Genomic DNA, 20970 nt, shown 5'->3' on the forward strand with positions numbered 1-20970 from the left:
AACTATTATAACCAGGGTGATAAAGACCACATGATCTGATTTGTTTTTAAATTTTGTTTTTCTGATGTTTATTGAGTGATAAATACCAGTCAGAATTCTGAGATTAACCCCCCTCCTCTTCAAAACAATGCGATGGGTACTTTACTGTTGCCTGAGAGGCCAGATTAGGCCTCATCTGAAAGGAGGCTGTCCAGCTAGAAAAGTTATTGCCAACCATTCTACTTACCTAGGTGGCAGCCAAGAATGTTATGCTCAAGTGTCTGGAGAGGGGTCAGTAATAACTGACAGGTGTAGAAGTGCAGTAGTTAAATTACTGGACTAACAGCCCTATACGAGGTCCAATGCCACCAGAGCACCCTGAAATAATCAGTGATAAAATATTAGTATCAGTAATGATTACCAGATGGTCATAGTCACCTATCAGATTCACTAGCTTGCTTTCAGACAAGGACAGCTTCTGCCAGGGCTTGGCCTGGTTCTAGACTTACCAGTTCTACATTTGCATGTCCTCTGAAATGATCTAGAAAGCGTTAACTCTATATTTAAGTAACATTTGGCCAGGTACATGGATAGGATAGGTTTTGACGGGTATGAGCCAAACGCAGGCAGTGGGACTAGTGTAGATGGGGCATGTTGATTGGCTTAGGCAAGGAGGGCATGTTTCCACTCTATGATTTTTATCACAAAAAGGTAATTAAGGATGGACAATAATGAGAAGGACTGTCGAATTTTGTGAAAGGTCGTTCTAAGTTGGAGAAGCTCACAGAAACGTCAACGGCTCCATAAAACCTACTTTGTGACGCTATATTATGCATGGTTAGGTTGTACTCCTGTCTGGATGTTTTATCTGGATAGCGCACAAAATAAAGATTTTCACTGTATCTCCGTACATGCTTCAATAATATACCAATGCTGTCTGGTGTAATGCCTTGCAAATAATAGGCCGAGATTCGGAAGAAGCATTCATTCTGCTTTTTTTTAGAATTACTTCCCAAGTGGTTGAGCCAACCCTTACCCCATCTGACCTCTTACCTGCCACCACCCCCCACCCACCTATCCCCTATTTTTGTGAAATAGGTTGTACTGCAGGTTTGGCCACTAAATGCGAGGATTGACATGTTCAATTTGCTTTTTGTTGCTGGTCTCCATGACTTACAGTTTCAGCTGTAGAAGGCCATTCTGCCCTTAATGCCCTTGTCAGCTCTGTATGGGCTGCTCCCATTTACCTGACGTTTTCTGTTTAGCCCTGCAAATTTCTTCCTTTGACATTTTGTAGTTGATTTTCTTTTTGTCCAGTCACTAAACTCAACAGAACTGGCAACGTTTAAGCTTGTGTGCAATCCCCTCCCCCTCCGCCTTCCACTGCTGTAAGGTTATTCAGTCTTGAAAATTCTGACATACTTCTCAGACAGAATGCTATTGTTAGTTGGCACCTCAACAAACCTCGATTAAATATATAATGCATGAGGCAAGGGCAGCACAAATACACAGAAATGGGAGGAGGGGGTGGGGAGTGAGAGAAGAAGCTAGCATGATCTTAAGATGACAAACATTCATAAGTATTTTAGAACAAAGAGTGAATTATTTTTGGGTCCCGGGCAGGGTTGAGTAAAATCTGGCTGCTCGAACAGTACCTGCTGTTGATGGAAAGCTTTGCAGGAAACAGGCTGTGGTTAAGTAAGGGAACATAGCCAGCAGCCGATGATGCAAAAGGCAGCAACCGTAACAGAACTTTCCATTCTTTCAGGATATGCTGCATATCTTTTCGGGGAGGATGGTTAGGACGGCTGGTGCTCGCCTTCCACAAGATGTGAAGTAAAATAACATTTTTCCTTTCCTGGTCCAGTTTGCTTAGCACACTGAGACTTCATTAATGCCACTGAAAGCCCTGTACAGATCCCAGCATCCTGCCTCCAAAATATCCCATTACCCTGGGAAACTGGCAGTTGCTTCTGAACCTCCCCGGCACAATTTTGTTTATTACTCCCCAGTTATATCTGTTCTACAACCTCTTGCACCCTACAATCCTTGGAGATCTGTGCACGGCCACATCTGGCCTCTTGCATATCCCCACACTCCTTCGCCCCACCATTGGCAACCGCGCTTTCTACTGGCTACATTCTAAACCCTGGAATTTCATCTTTAGGTGTCTCTGGCTCTCCACCCCTTCCTCCTTTGTGATGTTCCTTGAGACCTTTGTCCTCATGTGACTTGGTGTTAAATGCCTAACTACACTCCTTTTCAATTTCCCTAGGATGTTTTCCAAGGATAAAGACACTGTACAAACAGAAGTCAGTATTTTGCCTGGTGATTTGGTCCAGACTGTGACGTGTTTCCGATTATGTGTGTGGCGTGTTTACACAGTGTGGTGGATGGAAATGGATGCCACCCACAATATGATTTCCCAACCCCGCACCTCCAGTTTTTCAGATTCAGTGCCGGGTTGAAGTGGAATTCTGAACTTTCCACCTTTTAAGTTTAGGTTTATTATGCTTGTGTGTACCGAGGTACAGTGAAAAGCTTTGTTTTGCAAGCCATCCAATCAGATCAGATAATACCATAGATAATTACAATGAAGTCAAACTCAGATGCAACAGGTAGGGCAAAGTGGCACAGTGATGCAGCGGTAGAGCTACTACCTTACAGCGCCAGAGACCCGGGTTCGATCTTGACTACGGGTGCTTGTCTGTACAGGTTTGTAGGTTCATTGGCTTGGTAGAAATGTATAATTGTCCATCGTGTGTGTAGATAGGATGTGCGGGAATCTCTGGTCAGTGCAGACTCGATGGACCAAATGGCCTGTTTCCGCACTGTGTCTTTAAACTAAACTAAACTAAAAGGGGAAGGAAGATACAGAGTGCAGAATATAATTCTCAGCATTGTAGTGCATCAGTTCCATAGACAAAGCTCAATGTCTGCAATGGGGTAGAGGTGAATCAGTCACTACTCTAGCTTATGGAAGGATTGTTCAGAAGCTCGATTCAGAGGGGAGAGGCTGTTCCTGAGACTGGTGGTGTGTGCTTTCATGCTTCTTTTCATTTTGCCTTGGGAGAAGGAGGAATGACCAGTGAGGGACAAGTCTTTGATTATTGTGGCTGCTTTTCTGAGGCAGCGTGAGGTGCAAATGAAGTCAATAGTGGGGAGTCTTGTTTGTGTGATGGACTGGGCTACATCTACCACTCTCGGCAATACTTGCGGTCTTGAGAGGAGATGTTCCCAAAACGAGCCGTGATGCAAAGGAAAGTCTGGAGTTGGCAAATCAGTGAATATCCCAAAGCACACACGGCCTGTCTCTTTGGAAGGTAGCTATTCTCATTAACAAGATTTACAAAATCCATAAACAGAACTGCCCTGGCAGACTCTGTTTCTGCCTGCTCCTGTCCCACTGAAATCATTTGCATGTACCTCGACTCCTATTCCCCTGGTCCAATCCCTCCCGACATGTCCAAGATACCTCACGCACCCTTCGTCTCTTCATTGACCTGTTTTCCAGGCCCCCATTCCACCATCCCTACTATGGACGTTGAAACGTCTACACCTCCTTCCCCCCACCAGGAAGGCCATAAAGCCCTTTGTTTCTTCCTTGACCGCAGAACCAGCGAATTTCCCTCTATAAACACTCTCCTCTGCTTAGCAGAGCTGGTCCTCACTCTCAACAACTTCTCCTTCCACTTCCTCTAAATCAAAGGCGTAGCTATAGGCACTCGTATGGGCCCCAGATACGCCTGCCTTTTTGTAGGGTACGTCAAACAATTCCTGTTCCAGGCGTACCCTATCCCCGAGCTGTATCTCCGTTACATTGACGAATGCCTCGGAGCTACCTCTTGCACCCAAGCAGAACTCAAAGACTTCATTAACTTCACAACCAATTTCCATTCTGCACTCAAATTCACTTGGACTTTCTCCGTCATCTCCCTCCCCTTTCTTGATCTCACCCTTTCCATCACAGGAGATAGACTATCGACTGGCTTCTATTACAAACCTACTGATTCCCACAGCTATCTAGACTTCTGTTCATCCCACCCTGCCTCCTGCAAAGATGCTATCCCTACTCCCAATTCCTCCGTCTAAGCTGCAACTGCACCCAAGATTAGGTTCCATACCAGGACATCCGAGATGTCCTCATTCTTTAGGGAACAAGGGTTCCCCTCTTCTGTCATAGCTGAGGCCCTCACACAAGTCAAGTCAGTATCCTGCAGTTCCGCTCTTGCTCCCCCTCGCTCCGTTCGCAGCAGGGATAGAGTCCCCCTAGTCCTCGGCTTTCTCCCCATCAGCCAGCGCATACAGCACATAATCCTCTGACAGTTTCGCCATATCCAATGGGATCCCACCACTAGTCACATTTTCCCATCTCCACCCCTTTCTGCTTTCCACAGAGACTGTTCCCTTCGTATCTCTATGATTCACTCATCCCTTCCCACCCAAACCACCCCCTCCCCAGGTACTTTCCCCTGCAACTGCAGGAGATGCAACACCTGTCCCTATACCTTCTCCCTCGACTCCATTCTGGGACCTCGACAGACCTTTCAGGTAAGGCAGAGGTTCACTTGCACCTCCTCCAACCTCATCTACTTTATACGCTGTTCTAGGTGTGGAGTCCTATTTATCGATGAAACCAAGCGCAGACTGGGCGATTGTTTCGGCAAACACCTTCACTCAGTCCACCTTTGCCTACGCAATCTCCCGGTTGCACTTTAACCCCCCTTCTCATTTCCATATTGACCTTTCTATCCTGGGCCTCCTCCACTGTCAGAGTGAGGCCCAATGCAAATCGGAGGAACAGCACCTCATATTTCGCTTGGGCAGTTTACAACCCAATATGAATTGCATTCCCTCTCTCTCCGTCCCTCCCCCACCCTAGTTGTCCTACTAGTTTCACTGTCGTCCTGCTTAGTTTCACTGTTCATATCCCCTCGTTATCACCTCTTCCACAGCCAACAATGGATCATTGTGGGCTCCATTTTCCCCTGATCATCGGTGCTGGCTTTGATGATCTTTTCATACCTTTCATTCATTTGTTCTTTGTACCTTTTCATACCTCTAGTTTCCTTCTCCCCTGACTCTCAGTGGGAGAAGGGCCTTGACCCAAGACATCACCTATTCCTTTTATCCATAGATGTTGCCTGTCCTGCTTGGTTGCTCCGGCATGTTGTTTATCTTTGGTGATGCAGATGTTGTTCTGCACTGATATTTACACTGTCTATACACTTGTGATAACTGTTTTAGAACATAGAACCGTATAACACAGGATGCTGTGTATTTCTGCAGTGCCTGTACCAATCACGATACCAATGGAAATTAACTACATCAGCTTGCACTTGGGAGATATATATTCCTCCTATCCCAGTTATTGTATGTGCCTGTTTAAATGCCTCTTAAATGTTCCAATTGTATCTTTTTCTATCAGTTCCCTTGGCAGTGCATTCCAGGCACCTAATGTTTCATGAATCTCCTTTAAACCATTCTCCTCTCATTTTAAAGCTATAACCTTGATTCATGTAGGATGTGGATGAGGAGTAAACGGAGGCAGTTGCAGGGAGAAGCTGCAAACTCCACACACATCATCCAAGGTCCAAATTGAACCCAGGCTGTTTGTGCAATGAGGCAGCAGCTCTATCAGCTCTGCCACCCATATTTTAATCTGAACTTCTTTGTAACCTTCATACTTCCCTCACTTTCAGATCTAGTAGTATGAGGCTTGTAAAAGTCACATTTAATGTTTTTCTTACCACATTCTAATATTTCCCCTCATCCCTAAGAGATCATATTTTGTGCTATTAATGAAGGCTAAAACATATTACAAATGCTTTTGTCATGTACTGATTGATAATCAAATAGATCTGAAATACAGCCCAAAGGGAATAGTCCCTTTCAGATAATAATTGTGGATGATTGTTTATCGATAGTTAACATTTGTTCTACATCAACAAATCAAGTAGGCTGCCTGTACTCTGAGAACATCATAATTAGAAGCTAACTCAAGCTTGGGGAGAACAAAGACAGCGAGATAGAGAAGCCGGCCTGTTCTACTGCCTAATGTGGAGATCTCCTCCAGAATGGCCAGATGGGTTGAGTACCATTTCTCATGGCGAGGGAGAACAGGGTGCGGTGAAAGATCCGCCTAGACAGTGGCGACTGACTCACCGTCTGAGGTCGCTCCCTAATAGTTTTGACAGTTAATTTGAAAAGTAGATCACCTGGAGTGAGCGACCCTTTCTGATGATGCAATGAATCAGCTGGGAATGTCTCCTGCTAATGCTTCCATCCAAGTACAAGTCTAATCACAGTCATTTTTTTAAAAACTCACTGGCTCAATGCTACCATATTTTGTCTCAGCTGTTCGATTAGCCACTTAGAATTTAAAAGTCCTCAGAAATTTGAACCGTGTCATTCGCGGCTTACTTTATATCAGTCTCCCCATATATTCAATGCCTTGCTTTGCAACTATTGGAACATTCCTGAAGACCCCATTCAAATACAGTGATATTCCTGGGAATCCATTGTGGTTCATTCCAAGAGACTGTGCCCGCTATCTGACGGAAACCTTGTTATTCTGTGGCAAGTTTCATTAGTGCATAATGATAGGAATGAGATGGTGCAAAGGAGAAATTGCCAAAAGCACATTCTTCAGACACCATTCACTTGTCATTTTTTTCCTTTTGATAAAATCTGATCTTCTTCAACTCACATCTTGTAGCCCAGCTTTAGTCTCCTCGCCATCAAAAATCAGTGAATGTTGGTTTGAAAACTTAAAATTTAAAAGAACCACTGTGTATTCCACTTCAGTTGGTCGTTAACTGCCCTCTGAAGTGCTCCAGTATTTGGACGCAGATAATATTTGGACGCAGAGTGGCTGTCCACAGTTTCAACAACCCATATTCAATCCTGACCTCTGGTGCTGTCTGACTGTCTCATTATCAGAGGTTGCTCCCTAATAGTTTTGAGAGTTAATTCGAAAGCTAGATTACCTGTTGGTGACCCTTCCTAATACCGAGTCTGGTGATTGCCCCTGCATACTCCGTTTTCCTCCCACATCCTAAAGAGGAGCTAGTTGATAGATCAATTGGCCATTGTAAAGTGCCCCTATTATTTCAGTGAGGGATAGTGTCTGTAATGGGCCAAAGGCCTGCATCCATGCTGACCATCAATCACGCATTTACAGTACTTCTACACTAATCCCATTTTTTATTCTCCCCACATTTCCATCAACTGTCCCCAGACTAGACCCCTCACCAAAATAACAGGAGCCATTTACAATGGTCAATTCATCTTTGTGTCATCTGACCCGCTGAGTTACTCCAGCACTTTATATCTATATTTGATATAAACCAGCATCTGCACTGTCGGAAGAAGGGTCTCAACTCAAAATGTTACCTATTCCTTTTCTCCGGAGATGCTGTCTGACCCGCTGAGTTACTCCAGCTTTTTGTGTCTATCTGCACTTCAGATAAAAGGACTTTGCAGAACTAAATTAATTCATTTATTTTGCCCTCCAATTGTTATTTCATTTGGTCCTTTTTGTAGTTTCTTCACGACCTCTGCAGCCCTAACAGAACACAGTGTGCATTTAAAAAAATAATTGTTTATTTCAAGGAGCTGGCTTACTCTGGACTCTTGAGACTTTGATCAGTCCTCAAAAATAAACCTTTTATTAAACCAATTACATAAACAAAGTTGCAAGTAAAATCGCAAAATCTTTGTTCCCATGCTAACACTTATATTGTAATCTGTTGTGATTGAGTTTAACTTGTTGACCCCTAATTCTGCGTTCAAACACATGGTGGTAATGCCAGACAACACGTTATCAGCATCTTTATGATCAAACGGTATGCAAAAAAGTATCAGTGCATCAACATCCTAAGCTTTAATTATTAAAATTTGGTAAACCTGTGAATGTAAATGAATTATTTTAATATAGTTAAGTAGAAATCTCAATCGGGGTTTTGTTTACCATGGTCTGAAAATATCACCCAAAACCCGTGCTGATTCACAAGGCGGGGTAAAGTGAACCGCACCATTGAAGCATTTCATTCTTTCTTTTGGCTCAGGATTGACCGAAAAATGTCAGATAGTCAAACCAACTATAAATTGGATGAAGCCCAGGAAATAATGAATGAGCTGAGAACAATCAAGAAATCAATTACTTTAGGAGAAAAGGAAAGGCAGGACCTTATTCAGGTAAGGCATTTCTCTTTGCATAACGTCAAAGTTCGCAAACAACCCAGATACATAAACTAATAACATAGTGAATGTGAGTTAAAATGCCACCATGGCGATTTGTGAAGTAGAATGCAACTTGTTTTGTTTTAAATTCCAAGCTGGTTTCAATTAAGAAAAAAAAGTGGGTTGTCATAAAAAACATAATTGGTTCTCTGATGTCCTTTTAACTAAATCAAATTCCATAACAACCAGTATGTCCTGAACTGCCCCCTAAAGTGGTCCAGCAATCCACTCAGGAAAATAAAATGGTCCTGAACCACTGTCCCTGTTGAAGACAAGATAAGCTTCCAGTCTGAAAATGAACTTTCTTTTAGATAGTAGCCTTTTTCACTCATTCATTAATTCATTATTTTAAGGTGAGTAATGGGACTATTGATGGGAAGAAGGAACAAGACTACTGGGACATGCCTTGCCTGCAGGATAGGGTTGTAGTTTTTTTTAAAGAACAGAGTAGAACAATTTCCAATCTGCATTGTTGGATTTAACATTGTATTGCACTGAGTTAGTTGTATTGGAGCCTGGGACATTTTAATATCCTGCAGTGTACTGCATCAGTGGGGCAGAATTCAGCTATGGGCAGTGGCTTCTGATATAATGTTGGCATATGTCGCACTGAGTCCCAACCAGCTTGATCCCTAATAGTGAGACCCGGTAAGGTATCAAGAAGCTTTTAAGCTAACTTATATCAATGCAATGCAATTCACCCCATTCCAGGTCTCACCAGAGCAATTCCATAGGTCCTCTCCCCTCTCTTACTTTCCTGTACAATTTCCTGTAATTTATTGTGTCTCACATACCCGCCAAACACCCCTTTTTAATTGATTGCTTTGTCACATACATGCACTCAGCATGTGGCACAGTGGTGCATCTAATAGAGCTGCTGCTTCACAGGAGCCTCGCTGCTTTCAAACCTGACCTCGGGTGCTGTCTGCGTTTGCACATTCTCCCTGTGACTGTGTGGGTTTGCTCCGAGTGCTTCAGTTTCCTCCCATATCCGAAAGATGATTGAGTCATTGGGCCCAAGACACTCTCCTGAATAGGTTCTGCATGGATGTACTGGGACAGGGATGATTGACATCCAATAAACCACAACCACCTTCCTTTGTATGACAAATCTGTGCTGGTGCTCACAGCAATTGCATCAATCCCCTTCCCTCATTTATTTTCCTAAGTCCTCAACTCCCACCTTCCCCTTCATCACCCAAATTTCTCTGATGCCATTCTCCACTGGGAGTAATGTGCAGTGAGAATGGACCAGCAGCTTTCAGGTCTAACCTGTAGATGTGCCTAGATTCAGTACACAAAATACTGAAGTAAAATGGTTGAAATTGTTCACTTAAAATGTTAAAAGTTGTAACAAATGTGACATTGGAATGGTTGCTTTGTGGGTGTCCCTTTGCTGTAAATGATGCTGGAGCCAAGTTGAAATCTGTGTTTCTTTCTTGCTGCTTTTCAGAGCCTGGCCAGGCTAACAGATGAGTTCAGGAATAGCTGTTGCATTGAGAACTCTCTGCAGGATCTCCAGTCAAATGCCGGCTTGTCTTCCGACTGTCTATCACGGCTGTACTGTGAAGCGGGTTCACAGACTGACATCATTGGAGAGGTATGTTTTTGAAACGCTTAGACCTATTTATAAACCCTTTGGCTAGCAATGTTGTGATTTCAGTCCACATTGACAGAATCCATGGTGGTTATGTGCTTGGAGAAAGCAAAAGTAAAAACCTGCGTTTCTAATTCCCTGACCACAGGAGAAATTCGGCGAAAAGTCGGCCATTTTCATTCGAATCAGATAAATCTTTCCGAATGTGATCTAATAGTAGAACGGCTCTACAATATTATCTTCTCGGGAAATAACCATTTCTACAATATTATCTTCCTGAAATAAAACACAGTAAAATCTGCATGGGAATAATGGTGTTTTTATTAATCCAATAAAAATCCAAAGACCCAGACTAATAATGCATTAACCAGTTCAAATCCCTGTCTGCATATTTTGGGAATTTTAGTACAATTTTTCATAAATGTGGACATAAAATTCTAACACCAGTGAAGTTGCAACATCCCAACTTGTTGGTTGATTTCCTTCTGGGGAAGGGAACTGGTCATCTTCACAAGTCCAGTCTATTTGACTTGGTCTCACAAAATCGTGCCTTTTGGAATGAGCTAGGAAGATGTTCCTACCCTTTCCCGAACTCTGCAGGTTATCATATACTGCCATCTTTTACCATGTGTGATCTTATTGAAATATATCTTAAGGGTGCTTGAGGGATAGATACTGGATTGTTTGTCCCCCTTGCGAGTATAATCTCAGGATGACATGTGATTAGTTTTCTCTTGGGGTTATAAAGCTTTGACATATTCTACCTTATTGACGCTGCTTAAGGATATTCTTACCCTATTGATATCCTTAAGGATATTCAAGATTTATATAGATTGTTGGACAATAAAGGAGTTAAAGCTTGTGGGAATGGGGCATGAAGGCAGAATAAAGGCTATTGATCAGGGCAAGTATTAAACAGTGTGGGAGTGTGAGGGGTGATTAGCCCTCCCCTGCTCCTCTTGGTGGTGGTGTGTCCTTATGCTCTTTGCTGGAAGGTGGAATCAGCAAATTTACCTACGGTATGATTTCTTCCAGCTGCAAGTTCTACACCCATTCATGTCAACACATGCATGAAAGTTGCTATCTTGATATCTGCATACACTATTTGGGTAGGTTACAGTGACATGCAAAGCCAGGAGAAGCATTGTCTAAACTGCCATGCTGTTGTTGAATCTGGCACGTCTGGATAATAGGGCCCCAAACTATGCACATTCGCTTTGATGGCTCGCAGAGTTATTTCCTGCTTCAATTACATTATGAAAACAAAATTACCTTCCAATCAATAGTGAAATGTGACCATGGGAAGAATACAGAAAACCAGCATGGACGGCAGTGTGGTGTAGAGATTATATGAAATGAAAGTGCCCAGCACTAAAGTTGAGAAAGCATTGCAACTTTATCCCAATTCCTTGAGTAGAAATGGTACAATTTACTGTTTAATTATGTTGTTGTAATTCATCTGAATTTAAAGATGTTCTGAAGTATTTATTTTGTGCACACTGTGCCAGTGTAGGGGAGGGTGAAAGGAGGTTTAGCAGTGGCATCGGAGCAGTTAATCATCAATTGGGGGCACTTGCATGGGAATCTGCTATGCTTGTTTTTTTTTGTGTTGGTAAAATTGTACACTCCTTGTTCCAAATATACACTGGCATTATCCCCCAACTCTTTTTCTGCAACATTGGTGACTGTATCAGAGCTGCCACCTGCATCAATGCTGATCTCATTGATTTCATCAACTTTACTACTAACTTCCATTCTTGCCCTCAAATTTACATGGACTGTCCATGACACCTCTCTCCCCTTTCTCGATCTCACTGTGTAAATCACAGGGAACAGACTATCAGCTGATGTTCACCATAAACCCATTGACTCCCATATTTACCTTTTACTGCATCTCTTCCCAGCCTACCTCTTGCAGGGACGCCATCCCTTTCTCTTAATTTCTCTGTCTGTGCTGCATCTGCTCCGAAGATGAGGCTTACCATTCTAGGACTTCCAAGGCATCCTCTTTCTTCCCCCCCTGCCCTCACCCATGTCTTCTCTGTGTCCTGCAATTCTGCTCTCATGCAGTTCTTCCCCTCACCACAGATGGGACCAGGATAGAGTTCCTCTGCTCCACACCTTTCATCCCACCACCCTGCACAACCAACCCATCACTCTCTGACATTTCCGCCACCTTCAAAGCAATTCCACCACTAGTTACATCTTCCTCTCTGCTTTCCATAAAGACTGTTCCCTCCACAACTTCTTGTTTCACTCATCCCATCCCACCCAACCCACACTCTCTCCTGGTACATTTCCCTGCAACCACAGAAGCTATTACACCTGTCCCTGCACCTCGACTCACACTTCTATCCAGGGACCGCCAGCAGGCCATCCAGATGACACAGAGATTTACATTCACCTCTTCCAACTTGCCTCTTGCAATTGTTGCTCCCGATGTGACTTCCTTTACCAAGCGTAGACTAGGTGACCGTTACTCCAAACACTTGCACTCTGTCTGCTTAAGCCTGCTGTAGCTCCTGGTTACTAACCATTTTAACTCCCCTTCCCATTTCCAAACTGATCTTTCTGTCCTGGACCTCCTCCATTGTCAGAGTGAGGTCACACACAAACTTGAAGAATAGCACCTCATATTCCGCTTCGATGGCTTAGAACCCAATGGTATAAACATTGGATTTTCCAATTTCAAGTAATACTCCCCACAACCTGCCTCCCTGTCATGTGTGTGCTCATATTAACAATAGTGCTCGTTCAATTAATTGATTTATTCACAAAATGCTGGAGTAACTCAGCAGGTCAGGCAGCATCTCAGGAGAGAAGGAATGGGTGACGTTTTGGGTCGAGACCCTTCCTCAGACTGATGTCAGGGGGCGGGACAACTAAGTGATCTCAGGAGGGCAGAGATGTTACAATTAATTTAATTCAGACACATGAGGCACTTTCAACTAAGATCTAATATTTACCAATGTTCTTGATAAATTTGTTGTTCCTTTACAGTTTTCATGTGGCGGGAGATCCAAGCTTGCTGACAAAGTTCGACTTAGTTGGCAGTATGAAGAAGCCAAGAAGAGGTGTGTAATAAGAAATATCTTCTAGATACCTTTGCTTATTGATTCTTAATTCTTACCTGATCTTATCTTTTTTCTCCTTTTTGCATGTTTACTTAATGTACTATTCTATTAAGTTGTATTTTTAGCAAAGATGTTACTGCATAGTTGCTGGTTTTCTAGTTCTGTGCAGTTGAACACATGATAGTTAATACATTGAGTTCAGTCTCTGTGCATTCTGGGTGAATGCATGACAAAATAGAGAAAGGACCATTTGGTTCTGCAGCTTGCAAACCAAGAATGTAGAATATTGCTTTAAAGCACTCATAGTTGCACCTGCCATAGTTCATGTCATAGGAGCCATAGTAGGCCATTTGGCCCATCGAGTCTACTTCTCAACTAGTGCTCCAGAGGTGCTTTACAGGTATCTCTTCTGAAAGGTAGATCAAGTTTGTCGTAGTACTCCAGATTTTTGAGTCTATCTTCGGTTTAAACCTCATCTGCAGTTCCTTCCAACACAAGTTGGTGAGTACTTGCAGGCTATTTAACTCTGCAACTGTCCCAGCTGAGTTGAGGTAGGGAGTCATCCATTGCCCAAGTAGGTTTGAAGCCAGGGGTTTCTTGGTACTGCCAGACTCACTACTACGTGTTGAGTGTCTGCATCTACCTATTTAAAAAGCAGCAGTATCATTTGGATGACTGAAAAATACATAAAATGCTGGAGTAACTCAGCCGCTCAGGCCAGCGGTAAACCGACATCTGCAGTTCCTTGTTTCTCCAATCTAGATGACTGATACTGATTTCCATTTGTCACGATAATGCTGAACAGTCATGCAATGCAGAACCAGGCTCTTTGGCACATCGTGTCCATGGCAATCATCAACCACCCATTTACACTGGTCTTGCATTAATCCCATTTTTTATTCTCTCTACATTCTCAATAATTCCAGATCCTACACTCTAGGGTCAATTAATAGTGTCCAATTAACCTATCAATCTGCACATTTTTTGAGTTGTGGGAGGAAACCCATGCGTCATGCTGAGGACATGTATACTCCATACAGACATTACCCAGGATTGCAATTGCGCCTAGACCTCTGGCACTCGGAGGCATTGCTTCTCCTTGCCACTCACTGTGCAACCACTAGATAGATCCCATGTGTAGTAACTGTGCTAGTGATGGGAATGTGATGCTTATCTTTTTGCTGTGGGGAAGTAACAGAGAACATCAAAAATTGATGGATCAAAATCCCAGAAAAGAATGAGTGGCTGCAATCAGAAAACCACAGCACCATAGTATGCTGTTCTCTTGGCTTGGGATGTAGACCAGCACTGTTGCATTGAGCATGTCTGCGTCTTACACAGTGTGAAAAATGCTTCCATTCTTTTGTAATGATGGTCATTACTCAACAGAATTCATCAAATTACAAGTCTCGATCCGAAACGACACCTCTCCATTCCCTCCACAAATACTGCTTGATCACTTAGTTCCACCACCACTTTGTGTTTTGCACAAGAAGTTTAGGATCAGCATGATGGTGAATTGGGTTAAAAGACAAATTGTTTGCCCTTCCTCGTGTCTGGATGGATAACTGCTTTGAAAAGACGTGGTGTTGTGCTGGAGGAAAGTTGCAATGATGTGTGTGGGTAAATGCATTGAATGCTTTGCCATAGCTATTATCTTTGTGGTCACATTCTTCATTTATCTTGCATTCCTGTCCTTAGCTTGTTGGTATTACTGAAGAGCCTTTGTGTTTACATGCAATGCAGTTTTTTTCTTTATTGCTTAAGCTCTCTGTGCCCAGAGTTAGTTACAGCATTCTGTGGGCAAGAGAATTTGCTGTGTTGTACAAATCTTCTCACAAAAGAATAACTCTTCAGTTGATAAAAAGCATTTTTTTGCTTGCCTGCTAGGTTTGCTGTACTAAAGGTTTAACTGTACTTTAGGTCAGAAAGAATTGTTGACTGGTGTTCATTTATTGTGAATTTTGATTTTTGTTTAAAGAAACAATTTCTTAAGATGGTGGTAATTAATATGAAGGAAATACATGGAACAGAGGAAATATTAAAACCTTAGTGTCTATAAACCTGTCAAATGTTTAAAGTATTTGGAAAGTGTATGGTGTACATGAAGACTTGAATTTAAACAGTGCAGTTCACAATCCTGGGGCACCCAGTGTGTTTTACAGTCACTTTTGAAGTGTAATCACTACCACATCATAGGAGGTTAATTGCAAACAATGTTGGTTACGCGTTGATGTTGGAACTCATTATCTGGTGAGCTGGTTTCCTTTTTAGGAACCCAAAAACCAATGTGTTAGATCATCTGAGCAATGAGCAAACCTATCAAAACACAAATTTCTGGCTTCAGGTCTCGTAACTGCGTCAGATGCACAGGAGGCATTGGATAATTAATGTTATGGGATTATCGTTATATAACAACAGTGACTGAGTCCAAAAGAAACACTCCCATCAATTATAGGGCAATTTGAACCAACATAAAGCTGTGAAAGATGCCAGTTGCTTCCACTCCATTCTGTCAGTGTATTCCTTCCGTAATTGATGGGTATATTTGTATTCATTGTGGGCCCATGTGGTTTTGTAGTCATTATGCACCTAACTTGGTTCACTGCTCCAGTGACCCGGTATCGATCCTTGCCTCTGGCGCTGCCTCCGTGTCTGCACGTTCTCCCTGTGACTGCATGGAGTTTCCTCCTTGTGCCCTGGTTTCCTCACATATCTCAAAGACCTACTGGTGGGTAAGTTAATTGTCTAATGTAAATTGTCCCTCATGTAGGTAAACACTAGGAAAAATATGTGAGTGTGGTGGAGGGGGCAGGGTGGGAGGGGGGGTTGTTTATTTGCATTTGAGAAAGAATAGGTTACAAGAAAATAAGTGGGGGAATATGACTGACGGAATTGACCTAGACTGGATGAGTGAAGTTGCCTCCTATGTTATTATTGAAATAAAGAAAATGAAAAGGAAATAAAGAAAACATCTGAAGAAGGGTCTTGACCCAAAACGTCACCCATTCCTTCTCTCCAGAGATGCTGCCTGTCCCGCTGAGTTACTCCAGCATTTTGTGCCTACCTAAACAAAAAGATAGATGTTTAGTTTAGTGATATAGCATGGAAACAGGCCCTTTGGTCCACACCGACCATTGATCACCTATTCACACTCTATATTATCCCAGATTCGCATCACCTCCCTACACACTAGGGGCAATTTACAGAGGCCAATTAACCTACAAATCAGCACATTTTTGGGAAGGAGGGAAACCAGAGCACAGGACGAAACCCACATGGTCACAGGGAGAACGTGCAAATTCCACACAGACAGCACCCAAGGTCAGGATAGGACCCAGGTCGCCGGTGCTGTGAGGCAGTGGCTCTAGGGACTTTGCCACTGATTATGGTGAGGATGAATTACCAGGTGTTCTTGACTTCAGTACATTCTCTCCATTATCTGCATCTCCCACTTGCAAATGATTGCAGAGACAATATCACAGCGCTTTTGTTGTATTTCTGCAGAGCACATACTCTACAAAGTCGGCACTCGTATCAGACCTACAGACCTTGCAGCATGCCTTGTGGCCCTGACGTAATGTGCCAAGGTTTGGTTTCCAATATGACCCTGTAATCAGGGGGAAAGCTAATTAGATGAAAGGTTTCAAGGCGATAAGCACAATAAATCTTCTTGATTATTGTTGGCAGAAGGGCGAGAATTATGTGCCAGGATCATAACAGATGCAGGCACCATCTGCTGGTCATGTAGGGGTTCTGCCCATGGACTGTGACACCCTTGAAGCTCACAACAAAGTTCAGGACTGTGCCAAATTCAGTGACCCCAATTACCTGCTCCTTTAAATACCTGCTTTATTCTCTATTAAAGTTCAGCACTAAATCCAATAGATCTTGATTTTTTTTTGTCATGGTGCAAATACTCTTCAGATTATAAATGCCTATCTTGTGTACATCTTTTTCACACAGCTGGCATCTGAGAGAGGGTGAATGGATTTGCCAGTTGCTCTGGGGCTGCAGGCATTTTATGCTTCAGTTAATGAATCATACAGGTGTACAGATTGGGAAAAGATCCTTCGGCCCAACTCCTCCATGCTGACCAAGATGATTAATGCTGCCCACTCGCCTGTGCCTGCCCCGTATCACTTCTATATCATTGCAGCAATATCATTGCAATTTGCTGAGAAATCTGAATGGTTACGTTAAATGCCCTGTTTAAGCTACACACAGCCGTTGATCTTTATTTAAATGTTAAATTAACTGTTTCAGTTGCAAAAAATTATTGAGAACAGAACACATTGTAACCAGAAGAGTTCCTGCATTTTAAGCTGTAGTCTTGTGGCCCTTCACAAATTCTCTGTATTTCCTGCCTTAGAGAAGACCCGAACTGGGCACAATATTCTAACTGATGGTGGATTAAGTTTTTTTAAAAGTTTTAGAGATACAGCACAGAAACAGGCCCTTTGGCCTACCGAGTCCACGCCGACCAGCGATCCCTGTACACTAACACTATCCTACACACTAGGGACAATTTACAGTATTTACCAAGCCAATTAGCCTACAAGCCTGTACGTCTTTGGACTTTGGGAGGAAACCGGAGCACCCGGAGAAAACCAACGGAGGTCAACGGGAGAACGTACAAACTCCATACAGACAGCACCCATAGTTAGGATCGAACCCGGGTCTCTAGCGTTTAAGGCAGCAACTCTACCACTGTGGGTCTTGTGTAAAGTCAGTAATAATTGGTTAGCAGTTAATTAATCTGCTCCCAGTTTAAGTTGACCTGGCCTGCAGATCTGCATAACAATCTTGAAGCAGTCAGTGTGCTCCTGCACGTGGTATATGGCGGTGTACTGATCATGTTGCCCTCCATCTCCCCATCCGTCCCGCTTCACAGAGTTTCCAATATCCAGCTGCAGCTTGCTCAGCTGGACAACGAGACGTGGCCGGGAAGGGCAGAAGTTGATTGGGACCGGCTCCAGCTGATCCGAGAGAAGGAAGCGTTGCTCCAGGAGCTGCAGCTCATCAGTCCACAGAAGCGCCTGCCCGAGGCACTGGCTCGCCTCGAGACCGAACGCCAGCGACTGGAGGATGACATCCATCGCGCACAAGCCATTCCTTGCCAGCAGTTTGCTGAAAGGTTCGTGGTTCATCGGTTCATTTGCAGCACATTTCATATCCAGCAAGTATAATCTAAACCCCCTTTATGTTGTTCCCAAGGCTTGATTAAACTGTGCAGTGCTATCTGTTGCTGAATGGTCACTATTATTCTAGCCCGCCTTCCGCCTGTGGACATGCCTCTTTCTGTGGGTCAAGTGGACCTCCATTGCAGCACATTCTATTGTTTGATATCACAGCTTGTTGTTTTGCTCCATGGTTTCCACGTGCAGGATACTGTCTGCTGTATCCGTTGTGTGAGGTGGCAGCATATCCTTGTATATCGTCAGGTTGTGGCTTCAACCCCATTTTTGAACTCGAGTTCAAAACTTGGACCACACAGGAGATGTGCTGTAGATAAGGTTTTTTTTTTACAGTGTCCCAATCAAAATTTATTCCATTATCACATCAGTGTTTGAGTGCTTGCTTCCTGTAAATTATCTGCTCCATTCACTGCATTACAAATATGGCATTACTTGAGAAGAATTGCTGAAGGGAGTGCTCTGGTCACCATCTTCCATTTTCTTTAACATTCTGATAATCTTGCCTGCCTTTTTCTGGTATCAGCTGAGGTGAGTTAGAGTTACCGTGTATAGACTGTCCCTATTGTTCCTTTCAATGGTAATATATAAAGGTTGCAAGGTGCCACTGAGCTGATGAAATGGTTTTATTTGACACCTGTCCTTTGTTTCCTCTGCTCAGTCTCCACAAGGGATCTTTGAAAGGCTTTGTGTAATCTGCAAGCTATATTTTCCTGTCGCGAGACAGTAACGTAGTTTTATCTACAATTGTTAATGCAGATAAATGTACTTTTGAGGTGATCATTCAACAATGTAATACTGTGAAAAGGGACTAAAGCACATGCAATGATCAGAATATATTTACACACTCACACTATTGGGACATGTTGGTCAGTGTGGGCAAGTTGGGCCGAAGAGCCTGTTTCTACGCTGTATAACTCTATGACACTCAGCATGTTCACATGCACACAAGGGTAAAAATGAATATTGAAATCATCATCTTAGCTCTAAGGTAGACACAAAATGCTGGAGTAACTCAGCGGGACAGGCAGCATCTCTGGATAGAAGGAATGGATGACATTTCGGGTCAAGACCCTTCTTCATGATGTCAGAGGAGTGTGCAGGACAGAGATAGAATGTAGAGATGGGGATAGTAAGACTGGTAGGAGAACTGGGAAGGGGGAGGGGATGGAGGGAGAGGGAAAGCAAGTTAAAGTTAGAGAGAGACTTTCATGAAGTGCTTTGAAAGGCTGGTCCTCTCACACATCAAATCCAGCATCCCTGCCTCACTGGACTCGCATCAATTTGCATACAGGGCAAACAGATCCACAGAGGACACCATCTCTCTGGCTCTTCACACTGTCCTGACTCACCTGGAGAGACAGGGCACGTACGTGAGAATGCTATTCATAGACTACAGCTCTGCCTTCAACACAGTCATCCCCACCAAGCTCATCACCAAACTCCACCAGCTAGGCCTCAGCTCGTCGTTATGCGACTGGATCCTGGATTTCTTGATGGAGCGACCGCAGGCAGTGAGAATGGGCCCGCACCTGTCCTCCACTATCACCCTGAGTACCGGCACACCACAGGGCTGTGTTTTGAGCCCCATGCTCTACTCCCTATTCACACACGACTGTGTTCCTGCTTTCGACACCAACACCATTGTCAAGTTTGCAGATGACACAACGGTGATTGGGCTGATCACCAATGGTGATGAAACACACTACAGAGCGGAGGTGCAGAACCTGGCGGACTGGTGCTCAGATAACAACCTGTCGCTAAACACCTCCAAGACCAAGGAGCTGATCATCAACTTCCGTAGGTCACATAATGGGGAATACGCTCTAATCTTTATCAACGGGGACAGTGTGGAGAGAGTGTTCAGCTTCAAGTTTCTGGGCACTCACATTTCGGAGGACCTCACATGGTCCACTAACCGCTGCGCTGGTCAAGAAGGCGCAGCAACGACTGTTCTACCTGAGAACACTGAAAAAGTCTGGTCTGCCCCAACAGCTGCTGACGACCTTATAACCACTGCATCATAGAGAGCATCCTAACGCATGGCATCCCTGTGTGGTATCTCAGCTGCACGGAGGCAGAGAGGAGAGTTCTTGAGCGGGTAGTCTATAGAGCTCAGAAGATTATCGGAACACAGCTACCAGCCTTGGAGGGCATCTACAACACACGATGCCTCAGGAAAGCCACCAGCATTCACAAAGACTCCTCACACCCCTGCAATAGTCTGTTCGAACTTCTACCATCTGGCAGACGCCACAAGGCCTTCTACGCCCGCACCTCCAGACTCAGGAATAGCTTCATCCCCAGGGCCATAGCTGCTATGAACCGATCCTGCTGAGTCGGATGGTCACATCGCACAGCGAACTGGCACAGACCTATTTGCACTTTATTCTGTTTTAAAACTGTCTCTAATTTTGTTTCACTGGGTTGTCTAAATTTATGCTGATTAGTTAATTAATTTATTGCATCGTATGGAAGTCGCATTCCCAATCTCGTTGTACCCCTGTACAATGACAATAAAGATATATTATATTGTATTGTATTGAGAAGTTAATATTCATTCCTAAAGAATGAGGAGACAGGAGTTTCCCTTTTCCATTATAGATGAAGCTCTCACTAGGGTCTCCTCGATATCCCGCAGCTCCGCTTTTGCTCCCCCTCACCCCATTCGCAACAAGGACAGTGCTCCCCATGTCCTCACCTTCCACCCCATCAGCTGTCGCATATAGCATATAATCCTCCAACACTTTTGCCACCTCCAACAGGATCCCACTACTGGCCACATCTTCCCATCTCCACCCCTTTCTGCTTTCCGCGGAGACCGTTCCCTCCACAACTCCCTGGTCAACTCATTCCTTCCCACCCAAACCACCCCCTCCCC

The 20970-nt window shown here is 43.7% G+C and overlaps 1 protein-coding gene across 1 annotated transcript in view; it reads left to right on the plus strand.

Annotated features, from left to right (window-relative positions):
• wwc3 (WWC family member 3) overlaps positions 1-20970 on the plus strand; it is a 180111-nt gene that overhangs the window by 123093 nt on the left and 36048 nt on the right. The window contains exons 6-9 of the mRNA XM_078409450.1: positions 8049-8178; positions 9677-9823; positions 12821-12894; positions 17789-18031. Of these exons, the coding sequence (XP_078265576.1) occupies positions 8049-8178; positions 9677-9823; positions 12821-12894; positions 17789-18031 (594 nt within the window). The remainder of the gene's footprint in view (positions 1-8048; positions 8179-9676; positions 9824-12820; positions 12895-17788; positions 18032-20970) is intronic.

This window comes from Rhinoraja longicauda, chromosome 12, assembly GCF_053455715.1.
Source record: "Rhinoraja longicauda isolate Sanriku21f chromosome 12, sRhiLon1.1, whole genome shotgun sequence".
NCBI lineage: Eukaryota > Metazoa > Chordata > Chondrichthyes > Rajiformes > Arhynchobatidae > Rhinoraja > Rhinoraja longicauda.